This window comes from Sorex fumeus, unplaced genomic scaffold (genome assembly GCF_029834395.1).
Source record: "Sorex fumeus unplaced genomic scaffold, SorFum_2.1 ptg000110l, whole genome shotgun sequence".
NCBI classification, from domain to species: domain Eukaryota; kingdom Metazoa; phylum Chordata; class Mammalia; order Eulipotyphla; family Soricidae; genus Sorex; species Sorex fumeus.
In genome coordinates this window covers 3,183,246-3,200,304 of record NW_026606167.1, presented here as the reverse complement: position 1 = coordinate 3,200,304, position 17,059 = coordinate 3,183,246, and the positions used below count along the sequence as shown (strand labels likewise).

The 17,059-nt window shown below is 60.9% G+C and overlaps 1 protein-coding gene across 1 annotated transcript; it reads left to right on the top strand.

Annotated features, from left to right (window-relative positions):
- Positions 1-5,317: 5,317 nt before the first annotated feature.
- Positions 5,318-16,085, top strand: SLX4 (SLX4 structure-specific endonuclease subunit). The gene is made up of 16 exons (XM_056135125.1): positions 5,318-5,384; positions 6,239-6,460; positions 7,008-7,191; positions 7,272-7,490; positions 8,867-9,014; positions 9,100-9,462; positions 9,738-9,909; positions 10,078-10,163; positions 10,632-10,778; positions 11,338-11,507; positions 12,029-12,401; positions 12,768-13,923; positions 14,610-14,709; positions 15,079-15,232; positions 15,410-15,462; positions 15,689-16,085. The coding sequence occupies exons 1-16, from the start codon at positions 5,318-5,320 to the stop codon at positions 16,083-16,085; spliced, it is 4,011 nt and encodes a 1,336-aa protein (XP_055991100.1).
- Positions 16,086-17,059: the final 974 nt, after the last annotated feature.

Genomic DNA, 17,059 nt, shown 5'->3' with positions numbered 1-17,059 from the left:
GCCCCAAAACAAAAACAAATAACTCAATGCACTCAGGAAATGTACCTTTAAGTGAACCAAAACTGCATCCCCTAATTGCAGCCAAAGATATTACCATCCCCCTAGATTGGTCCAGTGCCCTCACAGGGTCAGTACCGCCCACTTTGAGAAATACTGAATTCAGGATTCTGGCCCTTTATTTTCAAACTGGAGAATAGTAAGTTTCACCTTTATAATTGCATATACATCATTCCAGCCTGTCCGCATCTGTTATTGAACTTTCTGTCCTTGAAGTTTTAGCATCTTAAAATCTTCCTGACGGAGGGATCAAAATGACAGTACAATGGTTAAGGATGCCTTACTCACATCTGACCCAGGTTCAAACCCAACACCACATACAGTCCAGCAAGCACCACCAGAAGTGACCCCTGTGCACATAACTAGGGACAGGCGTTAAGCCTTGAGCACTGCCAGGTGTCACCAAAGTAAATAAATAAATAAATAAAAACCTTCCAGGGCTGGAGGGTGCATTTCTTGCATGCAGTCAACCCAGGTTTGATCCCCATCACCCCGTATGATTCTCCAAGCCTGCCAGGACTAAGCACCACCACATGCTGCCCAAAACAAAAAAGAAAAAAGAAAAGAAAAAGAAAAATCTTGCCAGTGGAGATTGCCTTTCCCAAAGATACTAATCAACATAAGAACATGGCTCTTGGGGAGGCAAGTGGGGGGGGGGGGGGGAGGAAGAAGCCAGGCAAGCTAAGCAACACCTCAGCTGTCACAAACCAAGCTGATAACTGCCAGGGCAAATGCCAGGCAATTAAAGTCCAAGTCTACAAGATCAGTCAAGTAGCCAATCCTAAACCGCCCAGTCTGCTCTGCCCTGGTCTTTGCTAAGAAAACCACTGGCCTCGGGCTGTTGGGGTTTGTTCCGGGGTCACATCAGGCAATACTCAGGAATCGCTCCTGGCAGTGCTAAGGGGAACCAGATGGGATGCTGAGGATAGAACCCAGGCTGGCACCAAATTATTCCTCTAGCCCTGGCCTCAACTTGTGACCAAAACCTGGGTGGCCCTGTGCATACTGCAGAGCAAACGGGGGCGGCACGGGTGTGCGCAGGAAGCCAAGGTTCCGCGGCCAGCAGCACTGCACCAGAAGCCCAGGTTCAAACCCAACACCACATACAGTCCAGCAAGCACCACCAGAAGTGACCCCTGTGCAGGTAACTAGGGACAGGCGTTAAGCCCTGAGCACTGCCAGGTGTCACCAAAGTAAATAAATAAATAAATAAGTAAATAAAAACCTTCCAGGGCTGGAGGGTGCATTTCTTGCATGCATTTCTTTCTTTTTTTTCTTTTTTGTTTTGGGCACCGTGTGGTGGTGCTTAGTCCTGGCAGGCTTGGAGAATCACACGGGGTGATGGGGATCCCAGCACTGCCTGGGAGGCCCCAGGCAAAGGTGCCTTCCAGGGCACTGGCTGCTGCTGGTGGTTGTCTAGTCACTTCTGTAAACGTCTCGTTTGGGGACCGGTTTCAGGAATCACTTCTGGGGCCTGAGGGGCCGTATGTGGTGTGGACGATGGGACCCAGGCTGGCTCTGCGGCCGTATGTCAATGGCCATTTCAGCGCGCCAGGTCCCACTTCGGGACGGCCCTAATCCGAGCACCGACGACACCGCGCAAGCTGACTCGAGTGCACCGGGGCGCACCTCACACCTCTCCGCTGTGCAGACGCCTGACGCTTCACGCGGCCGGCCCCGAGCACCGAGCCGGGAGCACCCCACGCCCAGATCTGAAGGTGGAAGTTAGCGGCGGCGAGATTCACCGCAGCCGGAAGGGCTGCGGCACAGGACAGGGTGCGCCGTCACGGCGACGCTGCAGTCGCTCCTGGGAGGTGCTCGGCCAAGGCCGCGCCATCGCGCCAGGCGTCCCCCCCGGAGAGGCGTCGCGCGGCTCCACTAGAGGCCGGCGTGGCCACACGACCAAGCCGGATGGACGGGAGCTCGGGGCTGGCCTTGCACGCGGCCGACGCGGCTTTGGGCCCCGAGCGCCACCAGATGTGGCCCCGAAGCCAAGACGAACAACCGATTGCGCAAACCATGCCCGAGGGCCCTACTGGGGGGCCGGCGCCGCGTCTCTACCGGCCGCGGCTCCTAACACCGAGCGGGTTGGTGCTCACGGGCGCGCCCCGCCTCGCTGACGCCCCGACACGACGGCCGGCGCCGCCCCCGGCCTCCCGCTTCCTGAGGCCGCGCCCGCCTCGACCTCAAGCCCCGACAGGGCGCCGCACGCCGCCCGGAAACGCTCGTGGTCGCGCGCCCGCGGGCCGCGGTGCAGGACGGGAAGAGAGGCGCGGGCCGCCGTGCGCCTGCGCAGAGACGTGGCGCGAGCCCGCCGCCGCGCAGGCGCGCGCCTGTCGGTTGAGCTGGAGCCGTGGCGGCGCCGCAGGTAGGAGGGGCCGGGCCGGGCCCGGAGCTGCGGCCGCGCCGTCTCGGCGAGGAGCGCCGCGCGCCCCCGCCGCCGGCCGCGCTCGGGTGGGAGGGCCCCGGCCGTCAGAAGGCGAGTCGTCGTGGTCCCCCGGGGTCCGCAGCCGGGGGTCAGGCTGGCGATCGGGACTGGCCCGAGTCCCGGGGGGCCGGCCCGGGCCGGGGACCGGGAGCTCCGTCGTTGCGCGGCCGGCAACGACCCCAGCGCTCTGCCAACTGACGGCGCGGGAGGAGCGGCGCTTTCTGTGTTTCCTTTTTGCTTGGGGGCCACACCCGGCTGTTCTCGGGGTTGCGCGGGGCTCTGCGCGCGGGGGTCACTCCTGGCGGTGCGGGGGGTGCCTGCTGTGCAATGCCAGCGCGCCTGCCCTCCCGGCCCACGAGTGGTTCTTTTTTAAGACGAGTGTCAGACGAGACGAGGGTGGGTATACCCCACGTCCTGGGGTTAAATTCTGTTTCTTTAGCCCCACGTTCCAGGGACCCCCAACACCGTTGCTGCTTGGCACCGCAGCCCTCCCACCACCACGGTCTTCCTGTATTACCAAAATCTTTGCAGCTAACAAATTCGGTAGCGGATTACCGAGCACTTGCTGCAAAGCCAACCTTATCTTCCAGAGACTTGAAAAGTGAAGTAGAGGAGTCTGAGCCCTGAAGTCTTGAACTTAGTACAGCCAGCACAGAAAACGAACAGAAATCTGAGTTTATGCTGTTTTGTTTAGTCCCAGGGACCAAACCTGGGGCCTCACTGCAGAGAAGGCATATTCTCTACCATAAGCGCTGTCCCCAACTCCCAAGAATCCTACCCGGGAGCTGACTTGCCTAGACTTGATCCCAGTCCAGCCCCTTGAAAAACTGATGGCAAGAAAGATGGTATGCGGGAGGCCCAGGTTCAATTCCCAGCACCGGCGGGATCCCCTGAGCACTGCTCAGTATGGCACAGAGTGTGAGTTGGAGCCCGTTCTCCCTCGTCCTTGTGCCCAGCTTGTAAAGGCAAGATGACCATACATACTGTGTTGTACAAGATTGTGTGAGGGTTAGAGATTTGTAAAGCACTTGGGCCTGGCATGCAGTTGTTTAGCAGATGTTACAATAACATATGATCATGACTTATGATAAAAGCCATTATGAAGGGGCTGGAGTGATAGCACAGCGGGTAGGGCTTGGCCTTGCACGCAGCCAACATGGCCAACACAGGTTCGATTCCCAGCATCCCATATGGTCCTCCGAGCGCTGCCAGGAGCAATTCCTGAGTGCATGAGCCAGGAGTAACCCCTGAGCGTTGCTGGGTGTGACCCAAAAAGCAAAAAAAAAAAAAAAAGCCATTATGAACAGGTGTTGACAGAAAATAATGGTGGTAGAGAGGGTCCACTTAAAGGATGAAGTTTGCATCTTTAAGGAGGTAGCCCGGAAATGGAGAAGTTTGTAGCCATGCAAATTAGATTTGAAGCCTTTGAATCTGCCCCACACTGGGAAACAGGGCAGTTGGGTGGTGTGTTTTTGTATGAAACTGGACTTCCGCCTTGAGGGCAGACTCTGCCAACACACCTAACCACATGCATAGGCCAGACTTTGTGAATGAGCCACGTTCTGGTGACGGTCGTGTGGAGGTTCCGTCTGGCTGGGCTGAGGGGACGGAGGAAAAGGACCCTCTTTGCTTTGGAAAAGCTGAGTTTTGGTGCGAACTGCTACACTCCCTGCTTCACACACCTTCCTCTCCATCCTCCCTCTAGCTCTCTGCCCTCCCTGCTACTCTCCCCAGTACCTGTGGATAGTCTCTGATCGCTAGAGGCCCTACACCAGCATAGACCTGAGAGGTTTTTGGATTCAGGGTCTCTCTTGTGGGGACCAGAGCAATAGTACAGTGGATAGGGTGCTTGTCTTGCATGCTACCATCCTGGGTTCGATCCCCAGCATCCCATCTGGTCTCCCCCCAGCACTACCAGGAGTGGCTCCTGAGTGCAGAGGCAGGAGTGACCCCTGAGCATCACTGATGTGGCCCCCTAAAATAGAGGAGGAGAGATCTTGATTCTGGAGACTGCCCTTGATGAGGGCATCATTACCCAGATTTCAGTATGAACAGGATTTTTCTGGATGGAACGTTTTCTGTCTGCGTTGCAGTTTTCTGTCCTCTCCCATCTTGTGCTGTGTGCTGTCGGCTGGCAGGATGTCCGCATATTGAGAGCGACTTTGGCCATTCCCCTCAGGTTCTTGTTCCTTCCTGGAGGAAATGTCAGAAAGGAATGACGCCTGACTAGCGAGTGTGGACACAGGTGTGAGTTAAGCGAACCAAGCACGCTTCTGCCCCCGGGGATCTTGGAGAACCACCCAGCACCGAGTTTACGTGTCTCTCTCCAAGGCAGCACTGGCCAGGGAGGCCTCCCCAACGTGAACGTTAGCAGAAGCTTCAAACATGCTCCGTGTGAAAAGACCCTTTAGGTGGTTTGCTCAGGAATGCAAACTCAGAAGACTCCTAAGCAAGAAATAGGACCCCCCCCCACCCGGGAACTGAGTGCCCCCTTACGCGCGCCCCCTCCTGCCCCCCGCCCCTCTCCCTCCCTCCCCCGCACATGCCCAGGCCCACCCTGCCCCCGAAGCCGTCCCAGGATGGACGAGTCAGATGAGGATTTCAAGGAACTCTGCGCCAGCTTTTTCCAAAGGGTGAAAAAGACCGCCAAGGACACGGCTGGGGGAAGGAAGGCACAGAGGGGCACGGACAGCAGCGAACCGAGGAGCAAGGCGCCAAGGGCCAGACGGACTGCAAATAAGGCGCTCCCCAGCAGCCAGGCGGCCCGGAGGAGAAAGCCAAGGGCGGCCCTGGAGATTGATCCACCGGGTCCACCCGAAAGTGGGGACCGAGATGCATGTGCTTCTGCTGCACCTCCGAAATGCAGAAACACACCAGCAGGTAATGGGGCCGCACCACGGTAAACCGGGGTCAGAAATCTTTCAGGAAAGGGCCAGCTAGTAGACTGGGTGGGGGTGTGGTGTCTGGGCACGGCTCGGCCCTGGAGACTGGCGCCATGCCTAGGCTGCTGAGTGACAGTGTGGGGCGCAGGCACCTCGGGAGGTGGTTCCCAGGAGGTCTTTTCTTTCCCCCATCAAAGCCCCTTTCGTCCTTTTCCTGTTTCCCTAAAGCAGCTGTGACCTTTCATATTTTTTCCAGCCCAACCCCTCCCTCTTCCCCCATGCTCACCCTTTCCTCTCACTGCCGGCACATGTAGACTGCACGGCCACACTCGCGCACACAGCTACATAGCCACACTCTCGCACACACGGCTGCATGGCCACACTCGTGCGCACACAGCTATGTCACTTCCTGCCCTTCAGCACCTGTCTCCAGTGTGGTCAGCTCAGCTGTGCGGAGCCCGGGAGGCTTCAGGGCTGCTACCCGTTTACCAGCCCCTCGTGTTCCTGTGTGAATCTCAGGAAGGCTACGCATGACTCCCCCCAGAAAACCGCACCCCATCCACCTGGGAGACTGACATCCCCGGGCTCCGCCCAGGCCATCTGTGAAGTGATGACAAGAAAGCGTCCGTGTGAGACTGCTGGCTGCAGAGAGGACGGGCATTAGTCGGTCGCCTTCCCAAGGGCTCCGTGAGCGGCTGTCAGCATTCTCACAGTTGCACGGCCATCACCTCTAGCCCCTAGGCAGATGTTCCTGTGAGGTGGATTTATCTGTGCTCACTTGAGTGCTGACCCTAGTTGACTGGGCACTTTGAAACATGACCCGGTGGGCAAGCCTTGCCTCCTTGCCTGACGCTCCGTTCCTCTCTGCCAGATGGCGTTCCCAGCTGTGACGCCCAGCACCCTCCTTGTCCAAGGGAGCTGTTGCCAAGTTCCCCCAAGCCCCGCGCAGCCGAGCTGGTTGTACGGCGCATGCAACAGTTCAAGAGAGCGCACCCAAAGCGCCTGAGACATGCCTCCAACAGGGGCTCTCAGGAGGCCACCCCTGAAGAGGACATCCCGGAGCAGCCTGGCGAGGAGCCCACAGCAGTGCCTGGTAGGCCAGGAGGGTCTCAGGGCTTGCACCGGGGTGGCAGGAGCAGGAGGGGAGCTTCCTGTGCATGGGCTCGCTCCTTGAACATGACCATTGTCTGAAGATAAAGCAAGGTCATTTCTCACTTAGCTTCCTTCACCAGGTATCTGGCTTTTTTTTTTTTCATTGTTTTTGTTTGGGGGTCACACTCAGTGCTGCTCAGGGATCACTCCTGGGATCGAACCTGGGTCGTCCATGTGCAAGGCACATGTCCTGCGTGCTGTACTGTCGCTCCAGCCCCTTTCATTCAATTTTGAATTCAAAAGTCTTGTAATCTGGGAGCTTGTAACCCTGGAATGCCCAGGGAGGCTGACTTGAGCAGAACTGGGAAGGCCCTGACCTTGACTTTTAGTGTGGACCTGACACCAGCACTGACCTCTCTGAGCCCACGGGGACACAGAGCCTCCCCCTGTACTGAATGCTCCCTGGAGCCCGTGGGGCACCCCACTCCGGCCCTACACCCAGTCCCTGGTCCGGGGTGTGTCCTCATGGGCGCTGTGCCTCTCCCCAGACTCCAGGCTTCCTGCCGCGGACAGCAATAGTGCGGTGGCCTGCGCCCCGCAGCAGGAGCTGGGGCAGGAGCAGACAGCCCACCACAGCGGCAGCCAGGAGAACAGGGAGCTATTCTGCTGCCAGATCTGCCAGAAGAACCTGTCCACCATGAGCGTGGTGCACAGGGAGCAGCACGTGAACAGGTGAGAGGCCCGGCCCCTGCACATCCATGGGAGCCCCGGCATGTCCAGTGCGGGGCCTGTCTGCAGCGTCTTTCCTCCAGGTGCCTGGACGAGGCTGAGAAGGTTGTGATACCTTCGGCGCCTCCCGTCCCCGAATGTCCCATCTGTGGCAAACCCTGCTTCACTCCCAAGAGCCGACTCAGCCACCTGAAGCAGTGCGCAGTGAAGATGGAGGTGGGCCCGCAGCTGCTGCTCCAGGCCGTGCGGAGGCAGGCAGCACAGCCTGAGGGCACCCATGTCCCGGAGACCCTGGCCTGCAGGTAAGTCGCAGGCTGCCTGGGAACTGCCACTGCGAGGGTGCTGCTACCTGGCTGGGCTGAGACCTAGGAGGCATGGCTATCTCCTGGGGGGCAGGGAAGGTACGTCCAGGCTCTGGTATGGTCCACGCTGGACAACTGGAGAAGGAACAGTTAGGCTGGTTTCCTTGAGGCCTAAGATTTTCGTGGTCATTCCTGTTGCCTTCTATGTGTGTGACCTGGCATGGTGGCCTTGGTCTTGTCTACTGCTTGACATTGGCATGTGGTCACTCGGTGAGGGCAGCACTGAATGTGCAACAAGTTGGAGGGCCTCCTTGTCAGTGTGAGTGACAGGTCTGTGCCCCGCCCCTTCATTGTGAGTGACAGGTCCTTGTCCCGCCCCTTCAGAGTGAGTGACAGTTCCATGCCCCGCTCCTTCAGTGTGGGGAGTGAGCTGGTTACTGCAGGAGACCCTCACAGCAGGGCAGTGAGGCAGCTTCCCTCCACCTTGGTCCTGCCAGAGTTGGCCCAACTTGACAAGAATGGAGGCTGTGTGAGCCTGGATTTCTGGAGGTTTGGGGGTTCTGTGTGTGTGGAGGCGGAGCAGGGGGAAACTGGCGGCACCAGCAGTGCTCAAGGACCCTGCAGTGCTGGGGATCAAACTGGTTGGCAGCAGGCAAGGTCTGACCTCATGCTGCTTCTCGAGCTCTGACTGGGACTTCTTTGCTGGGATAGCTGAGGAGCGAAGGGAAAGCCGGAGGGCTCAGTGGGGCCCGAGCCTTCGCGGGAAGCCTCCTCTCATCCGCTCCGGCACAGTTGAGTTGGGGCCTAGCTGTGTGCAGATACCACCTCAGCCGCTGCTTTTTGGGCAGGACTCCCCCGACCCTCAGATGCAGCATCCCTGCATTTCATTGCTCCAGGAAGGAGCTGGATGTGGGGCGTCTTGGAAGGTGCTGAGAGTAGAAAACAGGGCGGGGATGGGCTCAGCCCAGGGCACTTGGCCCGGGTGATACTGGGCTTGGTCAGAAGGGGCATTGAAACTGGCAAACACAGCTTCACCCTGGCCTGGCGGGCTCTGTCCTGCCCTGCTGAGGGACACCAGCATATCTCAGTTCTCTGTGGCCAGGAAGTCCTTGAGGGACTCTCCAAGCCCATACGGCACCTTGTGGCCTGCAGCCAGTGACAGCAGAGGTGCCCAGGCCTGGCAAGCGGGGGCCCCCGTGCTGACGCCACAGAGAGGGGGTGCAGGAGCTCTCAGCTGCCTCCTCAGATGGAGCCCCAGACCCAGGAGGCCGCCAGGGCAGCAGGCGGAGTGGGGGAAGCAGGGATGCGGGCCGGACAGCTCCCCGTGCACCCCCTCTTCCTTGCCCCCCCAAATTTGGATGCTCTTTGAGCTGCAGCAGTCACGAGGAAGGTCTGAAGCGGAAGGGAGCTCCCAGCAAGGAGCCACGCAAGAGACGGAAGGTCGGACACGAACCCCCATCCGAGGACCTGCTGGTGGCTATGGCGCTGTCGCGCTCCGAGATGGAGCAGGAAACCGTGCCTGCTGTGTTCAGACTGGGAGGCACTGCCTTGGGGACCAGGCTGGGTAGGTGCCCCGCCCCAGCCGCCAGCTGAAGGTGCCCGCGGGCAGTCCTGGGCCAGCAGTGCCAGCCCTGAGCTCTGGCTTCTGTCCACCCTAGAGAAGAGGGGTCGCAAGAAGAAAGGCCCTGTGTCCCCGCCCCGGCTGCTGGTGCAGGACCCGGAGACCACAGGCCGGCAGCTCGAGGACCGCGTGGGCCAGCTCCTGGCGGAGGAGGCGGAGGTGGCCAGCACGCCTCCGCTGCCTACCAGCAGGATTCTGGGGGAGCGGGGCACTGCCAGCTGGTGTCTGCAGCCGCCCGCAGGGAAGACCAACTTCCTGTGGGAGGGCAGCGCGCTGGCCCAGGGCTGGCCCCCCGATGACTACTACTCGGCCCGCCTCTACCCGTACCTGAGGCCCCAGCGGCCTGCCCAGGTGTGCCATCCTGCGTCTTTGGGCGGGCAGAAAGTTCGGGATGGAGGGACGCATCAAGACAGTGCACACATCCTTACAGCTGTGATGAGCTCCCCTATGTCGGTTCTGGGGTCCCGGGGCCCGTGTGGGAACTCGGGGTCCCCCTGGAGCTCGGATGCGACAGCCCTCACCTTGAGCAGAGCAGCCTGGCCCAGTGGTGACAGGGCATGGCCTAGAGCTTTTTGGCCTGGGAATGGCCCTCTTACCACAGTCACTCTGTTTTCCCACCCCCTCAGGCTTCCACGCCTCCGTGGCCCTCGAGCTCCCACCCTGCAGAGACTCCGTCCCCATCTGCCAGCCAGAGGGAACAACAGGCCCTGCAGGACCTCGTGGAGCTGGCGAGAGAGGGGCTGGGCAGCAGCCAGGGGCCCTGCAGCGGGCGCCCTGCCAGCTCCGGAGGGGCCACAGGTGGGCATGGTTGCACGTGTGACGTTCATGGGCTCCCGACCATGTGGGCGGCTGTCTCACCGTCTGTCCCACAAAGGGGGCAGGGTGGCTGATATGGGAGAGCCTGCCGGGGCGCGTTTCTGGGGGTGAGCATTGTGGGGTGAGTGTCACCTGTGACCCTTTCTTCAGGGGAGCACTGGGCTTCAGGCCGCCTTCCGCTCACTGGGTTTGTCCTGCCGTCTGCAGAGCCCCTGGACCAGGATGGCCGAGCTGTGGTAAGATGTCCCCGAGGTGCGCCTGGCTCTGCCCTTCTGCCATTGGGCTCAGCCCTGGATCCCCACTGGGTGGCCTCGTTCAGCATCTGTGACCTGGGCTTGGTTCTGGAAGGTTCACTCGCTGAGGCCTCGCTGCGGGGCCGGGCCACCCTCCCACCTGCAGCTTGTGCTCTGGGTTGCTGACAGGAGAGGGTGGAACTTGGGTCCTCAGCATTGGCAAATCCACACCGGCGCGCTGGGCACCGTGGCTCTGGGAACGCTCCAGGCTGGCCCTGAGCCGTGATTTTTGGGGTTCTCTTTTGTCACGTGGTGGAGCAATAGCACTGGGGGACACTTCTCCCAGGAGTTGCTTTAAGTTCTGGGCCCCAAAGCTGGTCAGAGAGTGGCCAGGTTTACCACTTGTTTCACATGAGCCTGCCCATAGCTGAGCCTTCTGGAGAGTTCTTCACACTTCTGACCCTCTCACAGGACACCCTGGGCCGGCTGCTGGCTGACTTCAGAGCCATGGTCAACAACCCCCACCTGAGTGATGTGCAGTTCCAGATGGACAACGGGGATGTGCTCTACGCCCACCAGTTTGTGCTCTATGCTCGCTGCCCAGTTCTCATGCAATACGTGAGTGCGGGGCACCCCTGCAGCCCTCGCCCCCAGTTCCCCGCCTGCATCGCCATCGGTATTAAACTTCCCTCAAGAAGACACACTGAGGGGGTGGATCACAGTGGGTAGGGCATTTGCCTTGCACGCGGCTGCTCCGGGTTCAATTCCCAGCATCCCATATGGCCTTACGAGCACCACCAGGAGTAATTCCTGAGTGCAGACCCTGTGCATCGCTGGGTGTGACCCCTCCCCCCCCCAAAAAAAAAAGAAGACACACTGAAGTTTGGGACATGGTGAGGAGACCTCGGGATGGGGAAAGATCTCTGAAATCTTGTTCCGATGAATAAAAGTTCTCCCCCAGAGGCCCAGAGCAATACAGCCAGGAGGACACTTGCCTTGCACACGGCCAACGCAGATTCAATCCCTGACATGCCACGTGGTCCTGAATACCACCAGGAGCGATCCCCGAGTGCAGAGCCAGGAAGATCCTGGGCTGGGAGCCGTTCGGGGGCCGCACTCTGCACCCCTGGACCATCAGGCTCTGCCGGCAGCCTCCTGCATTTTCTCTTCCCCGCAGGTAAACAGAGAAGGCTTCCTGGCCATGGAGGATGGTGATCTGAGAGTCCAGCGTGTGCTGCTGAGTGACGTCAGCACAGAGGCCACCCTGACATTCCTGCACTACCTCTATGCTGCTGATGCTGGCCCGGTCCCCGAGGTGGCTGCTGACCTGAGCTCCCTGGCGCACAGGTCAGGCCTCACTTCACAGCCTGTAGAATCAGCTAAGGATGAGCAGACAGGCTGGCCACTCGTGGGCGGCTCAGGGCTGAGACCTTTTAATCCCAAATTACAGCCAGTGAGGCCCTTGGACCAGGCCTATCAGTTGGACCAGGATATCAGCCACGGGCTCTTAGCTCCCTGGTCAGCCTCAGCCCCTAACACCTGCCAGGAGAGCTGAGAGCAGCACTTCCCAGGCACAGGATCGGGGAGACTCAGCCTCATGTGTGGCCCCCAACTTTAAAAGGGTGACAGGCAGCTCAGCTTTGCAGAAAAGGAGTTCTGCCCGCAAAGGAAAGGACTTGTGGCCTGAAACCCTGCTTTATCCAGGTGTGACACGCCAGCCCCCAGGCAGCAGCCGCAGCTGGGAGGGCGTGCACCCCTAGTCTCAGCGCTCGTGAACAGGATGGGAAAGGCCAGGACAGGGTCCCAGTGCCCCCACCTGCATACCCGGCACCTCGCAGACGGTGTTGGTGACGCATTTCCCCTTGCAGGTTCGGCGTGCGTGAGCTGCTACCCCTGTGCCCAGGAGTCCCCGCTGTGGCCGACGCCGAGGGCGAGCAGCAGGAGGAGCAGGAGGGCCGCGCCAGGCGGGCCGAGAACTTCCAGGAGCTGCTGAGGTCCATGTGGGCCGGGGAGGAGGAAGACACCGAGGACGTGGCAGAACCTGAGGCCCGAGAGGAGGACAGAGAAAACGTGGATGATGCCGACATGGACGAGATTTATGAATTTGCAGCTACTCAGCGGAAGCTGCTCCGGGAGGGAGCTGCCATGGAAGCCAAGGATGGGGCGCCAGCGAGGGAGCACAGTCGGGACCGGGTCTTGCTTCCAGAGCCCGCGGAGTCCCCCGAGAGAGCAAGGGGCAAGGTCCCAAAGGAAGAACTCAGTCCCCGCGGCCCCATGAGCCCTGTGGGGGGCTCCCGGCCCACCCCCAGGGAGCACCCTTTCTCAGTGCCAGGAGACCCCGGACAACCTGAGGCAGAACACAGCAGAGCCGGGGACGGGGCGCCCTGCAAGCAGGCACCCCCAGAGTCCCCCTGCCTCCTGCCACAGCCCTCTCCTCTTGGCGGTGACTCATCCCCTCTGGCACCCTCATCACAGAGGGGTGCTTCTGGGGCACCCGCCCAGAACTCACCATCCCAGCAGGAGAGGCACAGGGGTGACCTCACACCACCTGAAGGGCCAGCGCGTGAGAAAGGCCGGCAACGCCCCGTCTCCCTCTCCCCGGAACAGTCTCCCTCCATTGACCTGACCCAGTCGAAGGCCAGCCCCGGGCCACAGGGTTCTCCGTCCCCTGCGAGCAGAGACGCTGAAGTGATCCTCCTGCTGGACTCCGACGAAGAGCTGGAGCTAGAGCAAACCAAACTCAAGTCAGAAGGAAGGAGACTTCTAGAATCCAGCCCCAAGTCCTGCGAGCTGTTCTCCATCATTGACGTGGACGCTGACCCGGAAGGCGCCCAGACCTCACCTGCCAGAGAGACGGAGCCCCCACAGGAGGACCCGTGGAGGGACAGAGGCACGCCGCCGCTCTTCCACGACCCCCCTGAGAGCAGCCCTGAGACTGACAGGGAGTCCTCGTGGCTGGTGCCCGCCACCCCGCTGGCCAGCGCCAGCCGTGACCACTCCTCCCAGACCCAGATCTCGGGCCATGGGTCCAGGACGTTGACGGAGCCAGTGGCCCAGCCCAGGGCTCCGGTACAAGAGAGGGTCAGGCCCAAGGCCATGAAGAAATCGCCGGAGATGGTGCACCAGGCACGGTCGCCAGCACATCACTGCCCAGTCACCCCAGGAAGCCCTGAGAGCCAACGGCAGGTCCCCAGAAGTACAGGCCGCCCCCTCCCCCGCTGCTCCCCCGCATCACCCCACCCAGACTCCTGGCACCGCCCTGACCTGCCCCCACACTTCCAATCCCCCAAATGCAGCCCCACAGGGATGGCCAGTGAAGTGGTGGAAGTTGAGGACAGTGAGGAGGAGGAGGCGGGGGCTGCCCACCAGGCCCGCAGCAGCCCCCTGCTGGACGGGGATCCTCCCCTGCCCCCTGACTGCTGCTGGAACACGGAGCCCCTCTCGCCCATCCCCATCGACGATCTGAACCTGGAGCGCACGGGACCCCTGAGTGCCAGCAGTCCCGATGGCAGGGCCAGGGCAGCCCCGGACAGCGTGGCAGGCTGCTCTCCGGCTCAGCTCAGCACCACCCCCATCCGGGGCAGCTGCTCCGGCCCGAGGGGCTCCCCGGGGAGCAGCAGGCTGAGCTTCCTGAACTCCTCTCTCTGGGATGACTGGGATGGCGAAGAGCAGAAATCTGCGGAGCTTCCAGTTCTGGCTGGGACCCCGACTCGGAACCCCAGCGCCAACAGGGCCCAGAGATCCAGAGGATTCCAGACGCCAAGTGGGTAGTGGCGGGCAGGGGGGCCCCAAAGGGGATCAGTCAGGAAAATGGGCTTGGGTGTCCAGGGCCCACAGGCCCCCTGCAAGGCCCTCCCTTGCCTTCTCGATCTTTCTGCACAGTGGAGGGAGAGTCAGCTTTCAGCCGAACTCAGCAGGACATGTAGCCAGCTATGCCCGTAGGCCTGGCTCCCTGCTGGCCCCCACACTTGGCTGCTGGCTGGAGTCGCCCAGCGGGTGTGAAGTCAGATCTCTGGGTTTCCTGGCAGAAAAGAACACTGAGTATGTTTCCATGAGTTGATTATTGGCCATTTGTTCATATCCCCCCCCCCCCCCCACCAAGAAATGGCTACCAGATTCTCTGCCGATTGGGGGGGGGGGCTACTAGTTTTGTTCTTCTGGGGCCACACCCAGAGATGCTTAGATCGCTCTTGGTAGGACTGGGGTGGGGAGCCATGAGGCTCCAAGGATGGCAGCCCGGGCTCCTATACGCCAAGCCTCACGTGGCCTTTTGCACTGGTGCCTTTGCTGGACGAGTAAGTCCTGGCGTCCAGGCCGCTGCAAAGGGCCCTGGTGCCTGGGGTGGCGGAAGTACCGGGTACGAGGCAGGGCTGGCGGCTCCTGGTGCAGCATTTCTCTTGTGGCAGAAACCGGGAAGATGAGGCTGGGATCTTTCTCCTGTTTACTCAGAAGGTGCTAATCAGAAGAACTTGCCCCCGAAAGTCCCCATAACCCCCATGCCAAGATATTCCATCATGGAGACCCCAGTGCTGAAGAAGGAGCTGGACAGGTTGGTGTCACCCTCACAGCCCCAACAGGTTCGGGGCAGAGGCAGGTGAACTGTCCTGGGTATTGTCCCCCAAACTGCCCAGGCCCGGAAGCCAAGAAGGATGTGCCTGTGGCTGCCCATGGCCGGGAAGGGGACTGTGCCTGTCGGACTCACCCACCCTTCAGGACCACCCCTGGGATCACTCAGGCCTTGCTCTGCCACAGAGCTGCCTCCCCTGTGCCGTCTGGCCCCGGAAGTCATCAGTAGCTGGTGCCGGCGCCCAGAGCACAGGGACGGCCCTTTGGGGGTGCTCTTCAGGGTGAGCCCTGCCTCGTGAGAGGCCACGAAGCCTGCTTTTCTGTCCCTTAACTCACCTGCTTCCCCGTTCAGGTTTGGGGTCCGCCCTCTGCCCAAGCGCCAGATGGTTCTGAAGCTGAAGGAGATCTTCCAGTACACCCACCAGACGCTGGAGTCGGACTCGGACAGCAGCGGCCAGCTGCCACAGTCACCCCTGGAGGCACCGAGCAGCCGGGCCTGCGCCACTGTAGCCTCTGAGGCTTTGGGGGCAGCTGGCAATGTCCAGCCAGAGGCTACCATGGGGCTCACTCCCCAAAGGCCCCAGGGCCCCCAAAGTCCAAGATGGCAGCAGCCCGGGGGGGACATTGTCCCTCTCAGTACCTTCCCAGACCCTGACGGTGATGCCCAGCTCCCAGCTTCGCAGGAGTCCGCAGCCACCTCTGTGGGCAGCAGTGACACCTCCTTTAGCTCACACAGGTAAAGCTGGAGGCCTGGGGCCAGGTTGAGCTCCGGAGAAGCGGGGTTTCCTCCAGGCCGCCCCACAGGAAACTCAGGCTGCTCCTGTCAGCACCGTCACCGCGTTTTGGCCAAGGGCCACGTGTTCAGGCCACACACAAGCCTAGCGAGCTGGGGACAGCAGCCAGAGCTTCCTGCTGCAGGGTCTTGGGCGAAGAGGGGGCTAAGTGTCTGATCTGCCTTCCAGTTCCTCCTGGGAGTTTGGCACCACCTTCGAGTCTGCAGGAGAAGAGGAGGAAGGCGAGGACGAAGTCAGCGCGTCGCAGGTGGCTGTGCAGACGGCGGCCATGGAGACGGCCGTGAGCCACTTCATCCGCTCCCGGCCAGCCCTCTACCGCAAGGTGCTGCAGTACCAGCCCCTGGAGTTGGCAGAGCTGCAGGCCCAGCTCAAGGAGCACGGTGTCCGGGTGGCCGCAGGAAAGCTGCTGGACTTTCTGGACGCCCACTGCATCACCTTCACCACGGCTGCGGCCCGCAAGGAGAAGATCAGGCGGAAGGGGCAGCGGCCTGGGAGCAAGAGCAAGGGGCGCAGAGGCAAGAGGCCCCCTGCCCCATCCGCACCCCTGGCCTCCGGCAGCCCCTGAGGCTCTGTGCGCCGTGGGAAGCCACGCTTCCAGGATAGATCTCAGGCTGTGTGGGGCATGTCGTCCACTGGGCCCACTCCCAATTGGTGTCTCAGCCATCTGAGTGCCTGTCCTGAGATGGACGGGCAGGCTGAGGGCCCCGGGTGCTCCACGGTCCGGCCACCCATGGCTCGGAGGCCCAGAGGTGCATGCGCAGGGCAGGTCTCTGTTTTGGTGTATCCTTGTCTGTTCTGTATCCTGCAATAAAAAAGCTTCCAACTGGCCAGGTCCTACTCTCAGCTTGGCCTTCCCTGCCCTGCCCTGCTCTCGGGTACCCCAGACACCATCCAACTTTCATCCCCAGCTCTCTTGCACCCATGCTGGGTGCCCACGACTACCTGGGTATGGTGGGGCATGTGGAAGCTGGACAGATGGGCCATGAGAGCCCGAGCTCACAAGTGGGGCCTCAGGAGCACACCGCGTTTGGGGGGGTGACGTGGCGGCCCCTAGCATGATTCCTACAACAGACACATCATACCGCCAAGATGGATGGCACTTCGACCAGCCTGAAGGTGGCACCTGGCCAGTTTTAAAGTAGCCCCACATTTGCTATCAGAAGGAGTTGATCCCCTCCCAGTATAATCCCCAGGGATGACCTAAGCCCCCTGGGATATTGCTGTTCCCACAGGCTCATGGTAGAGTGACCTCTGGGTGAGGCCTGGGGCCCTCACCTGCACAGGTGTCCACGCGGGCAGCCTCCCGCAAGACGGGGGTTGTTGGGGCTGCAAAGAGGTTAAGGTCCCTGCCAGGAGAAAGTGAGGAGCCTTGGCAGGTGGGATCAGGCAGGCTCCCAGCAACCCAGAAGGCCAGCAGCAAGCCAGGGATGTGAGCCTTTGCAGGGCCAGAGACAACACAGGCTGAGGCGCTTACTGTGTGGAAGAACAACCTGGGTCCTGTGCTCTGCCAGAAGTGACCCCTGAGCACCGCTGGGTGTG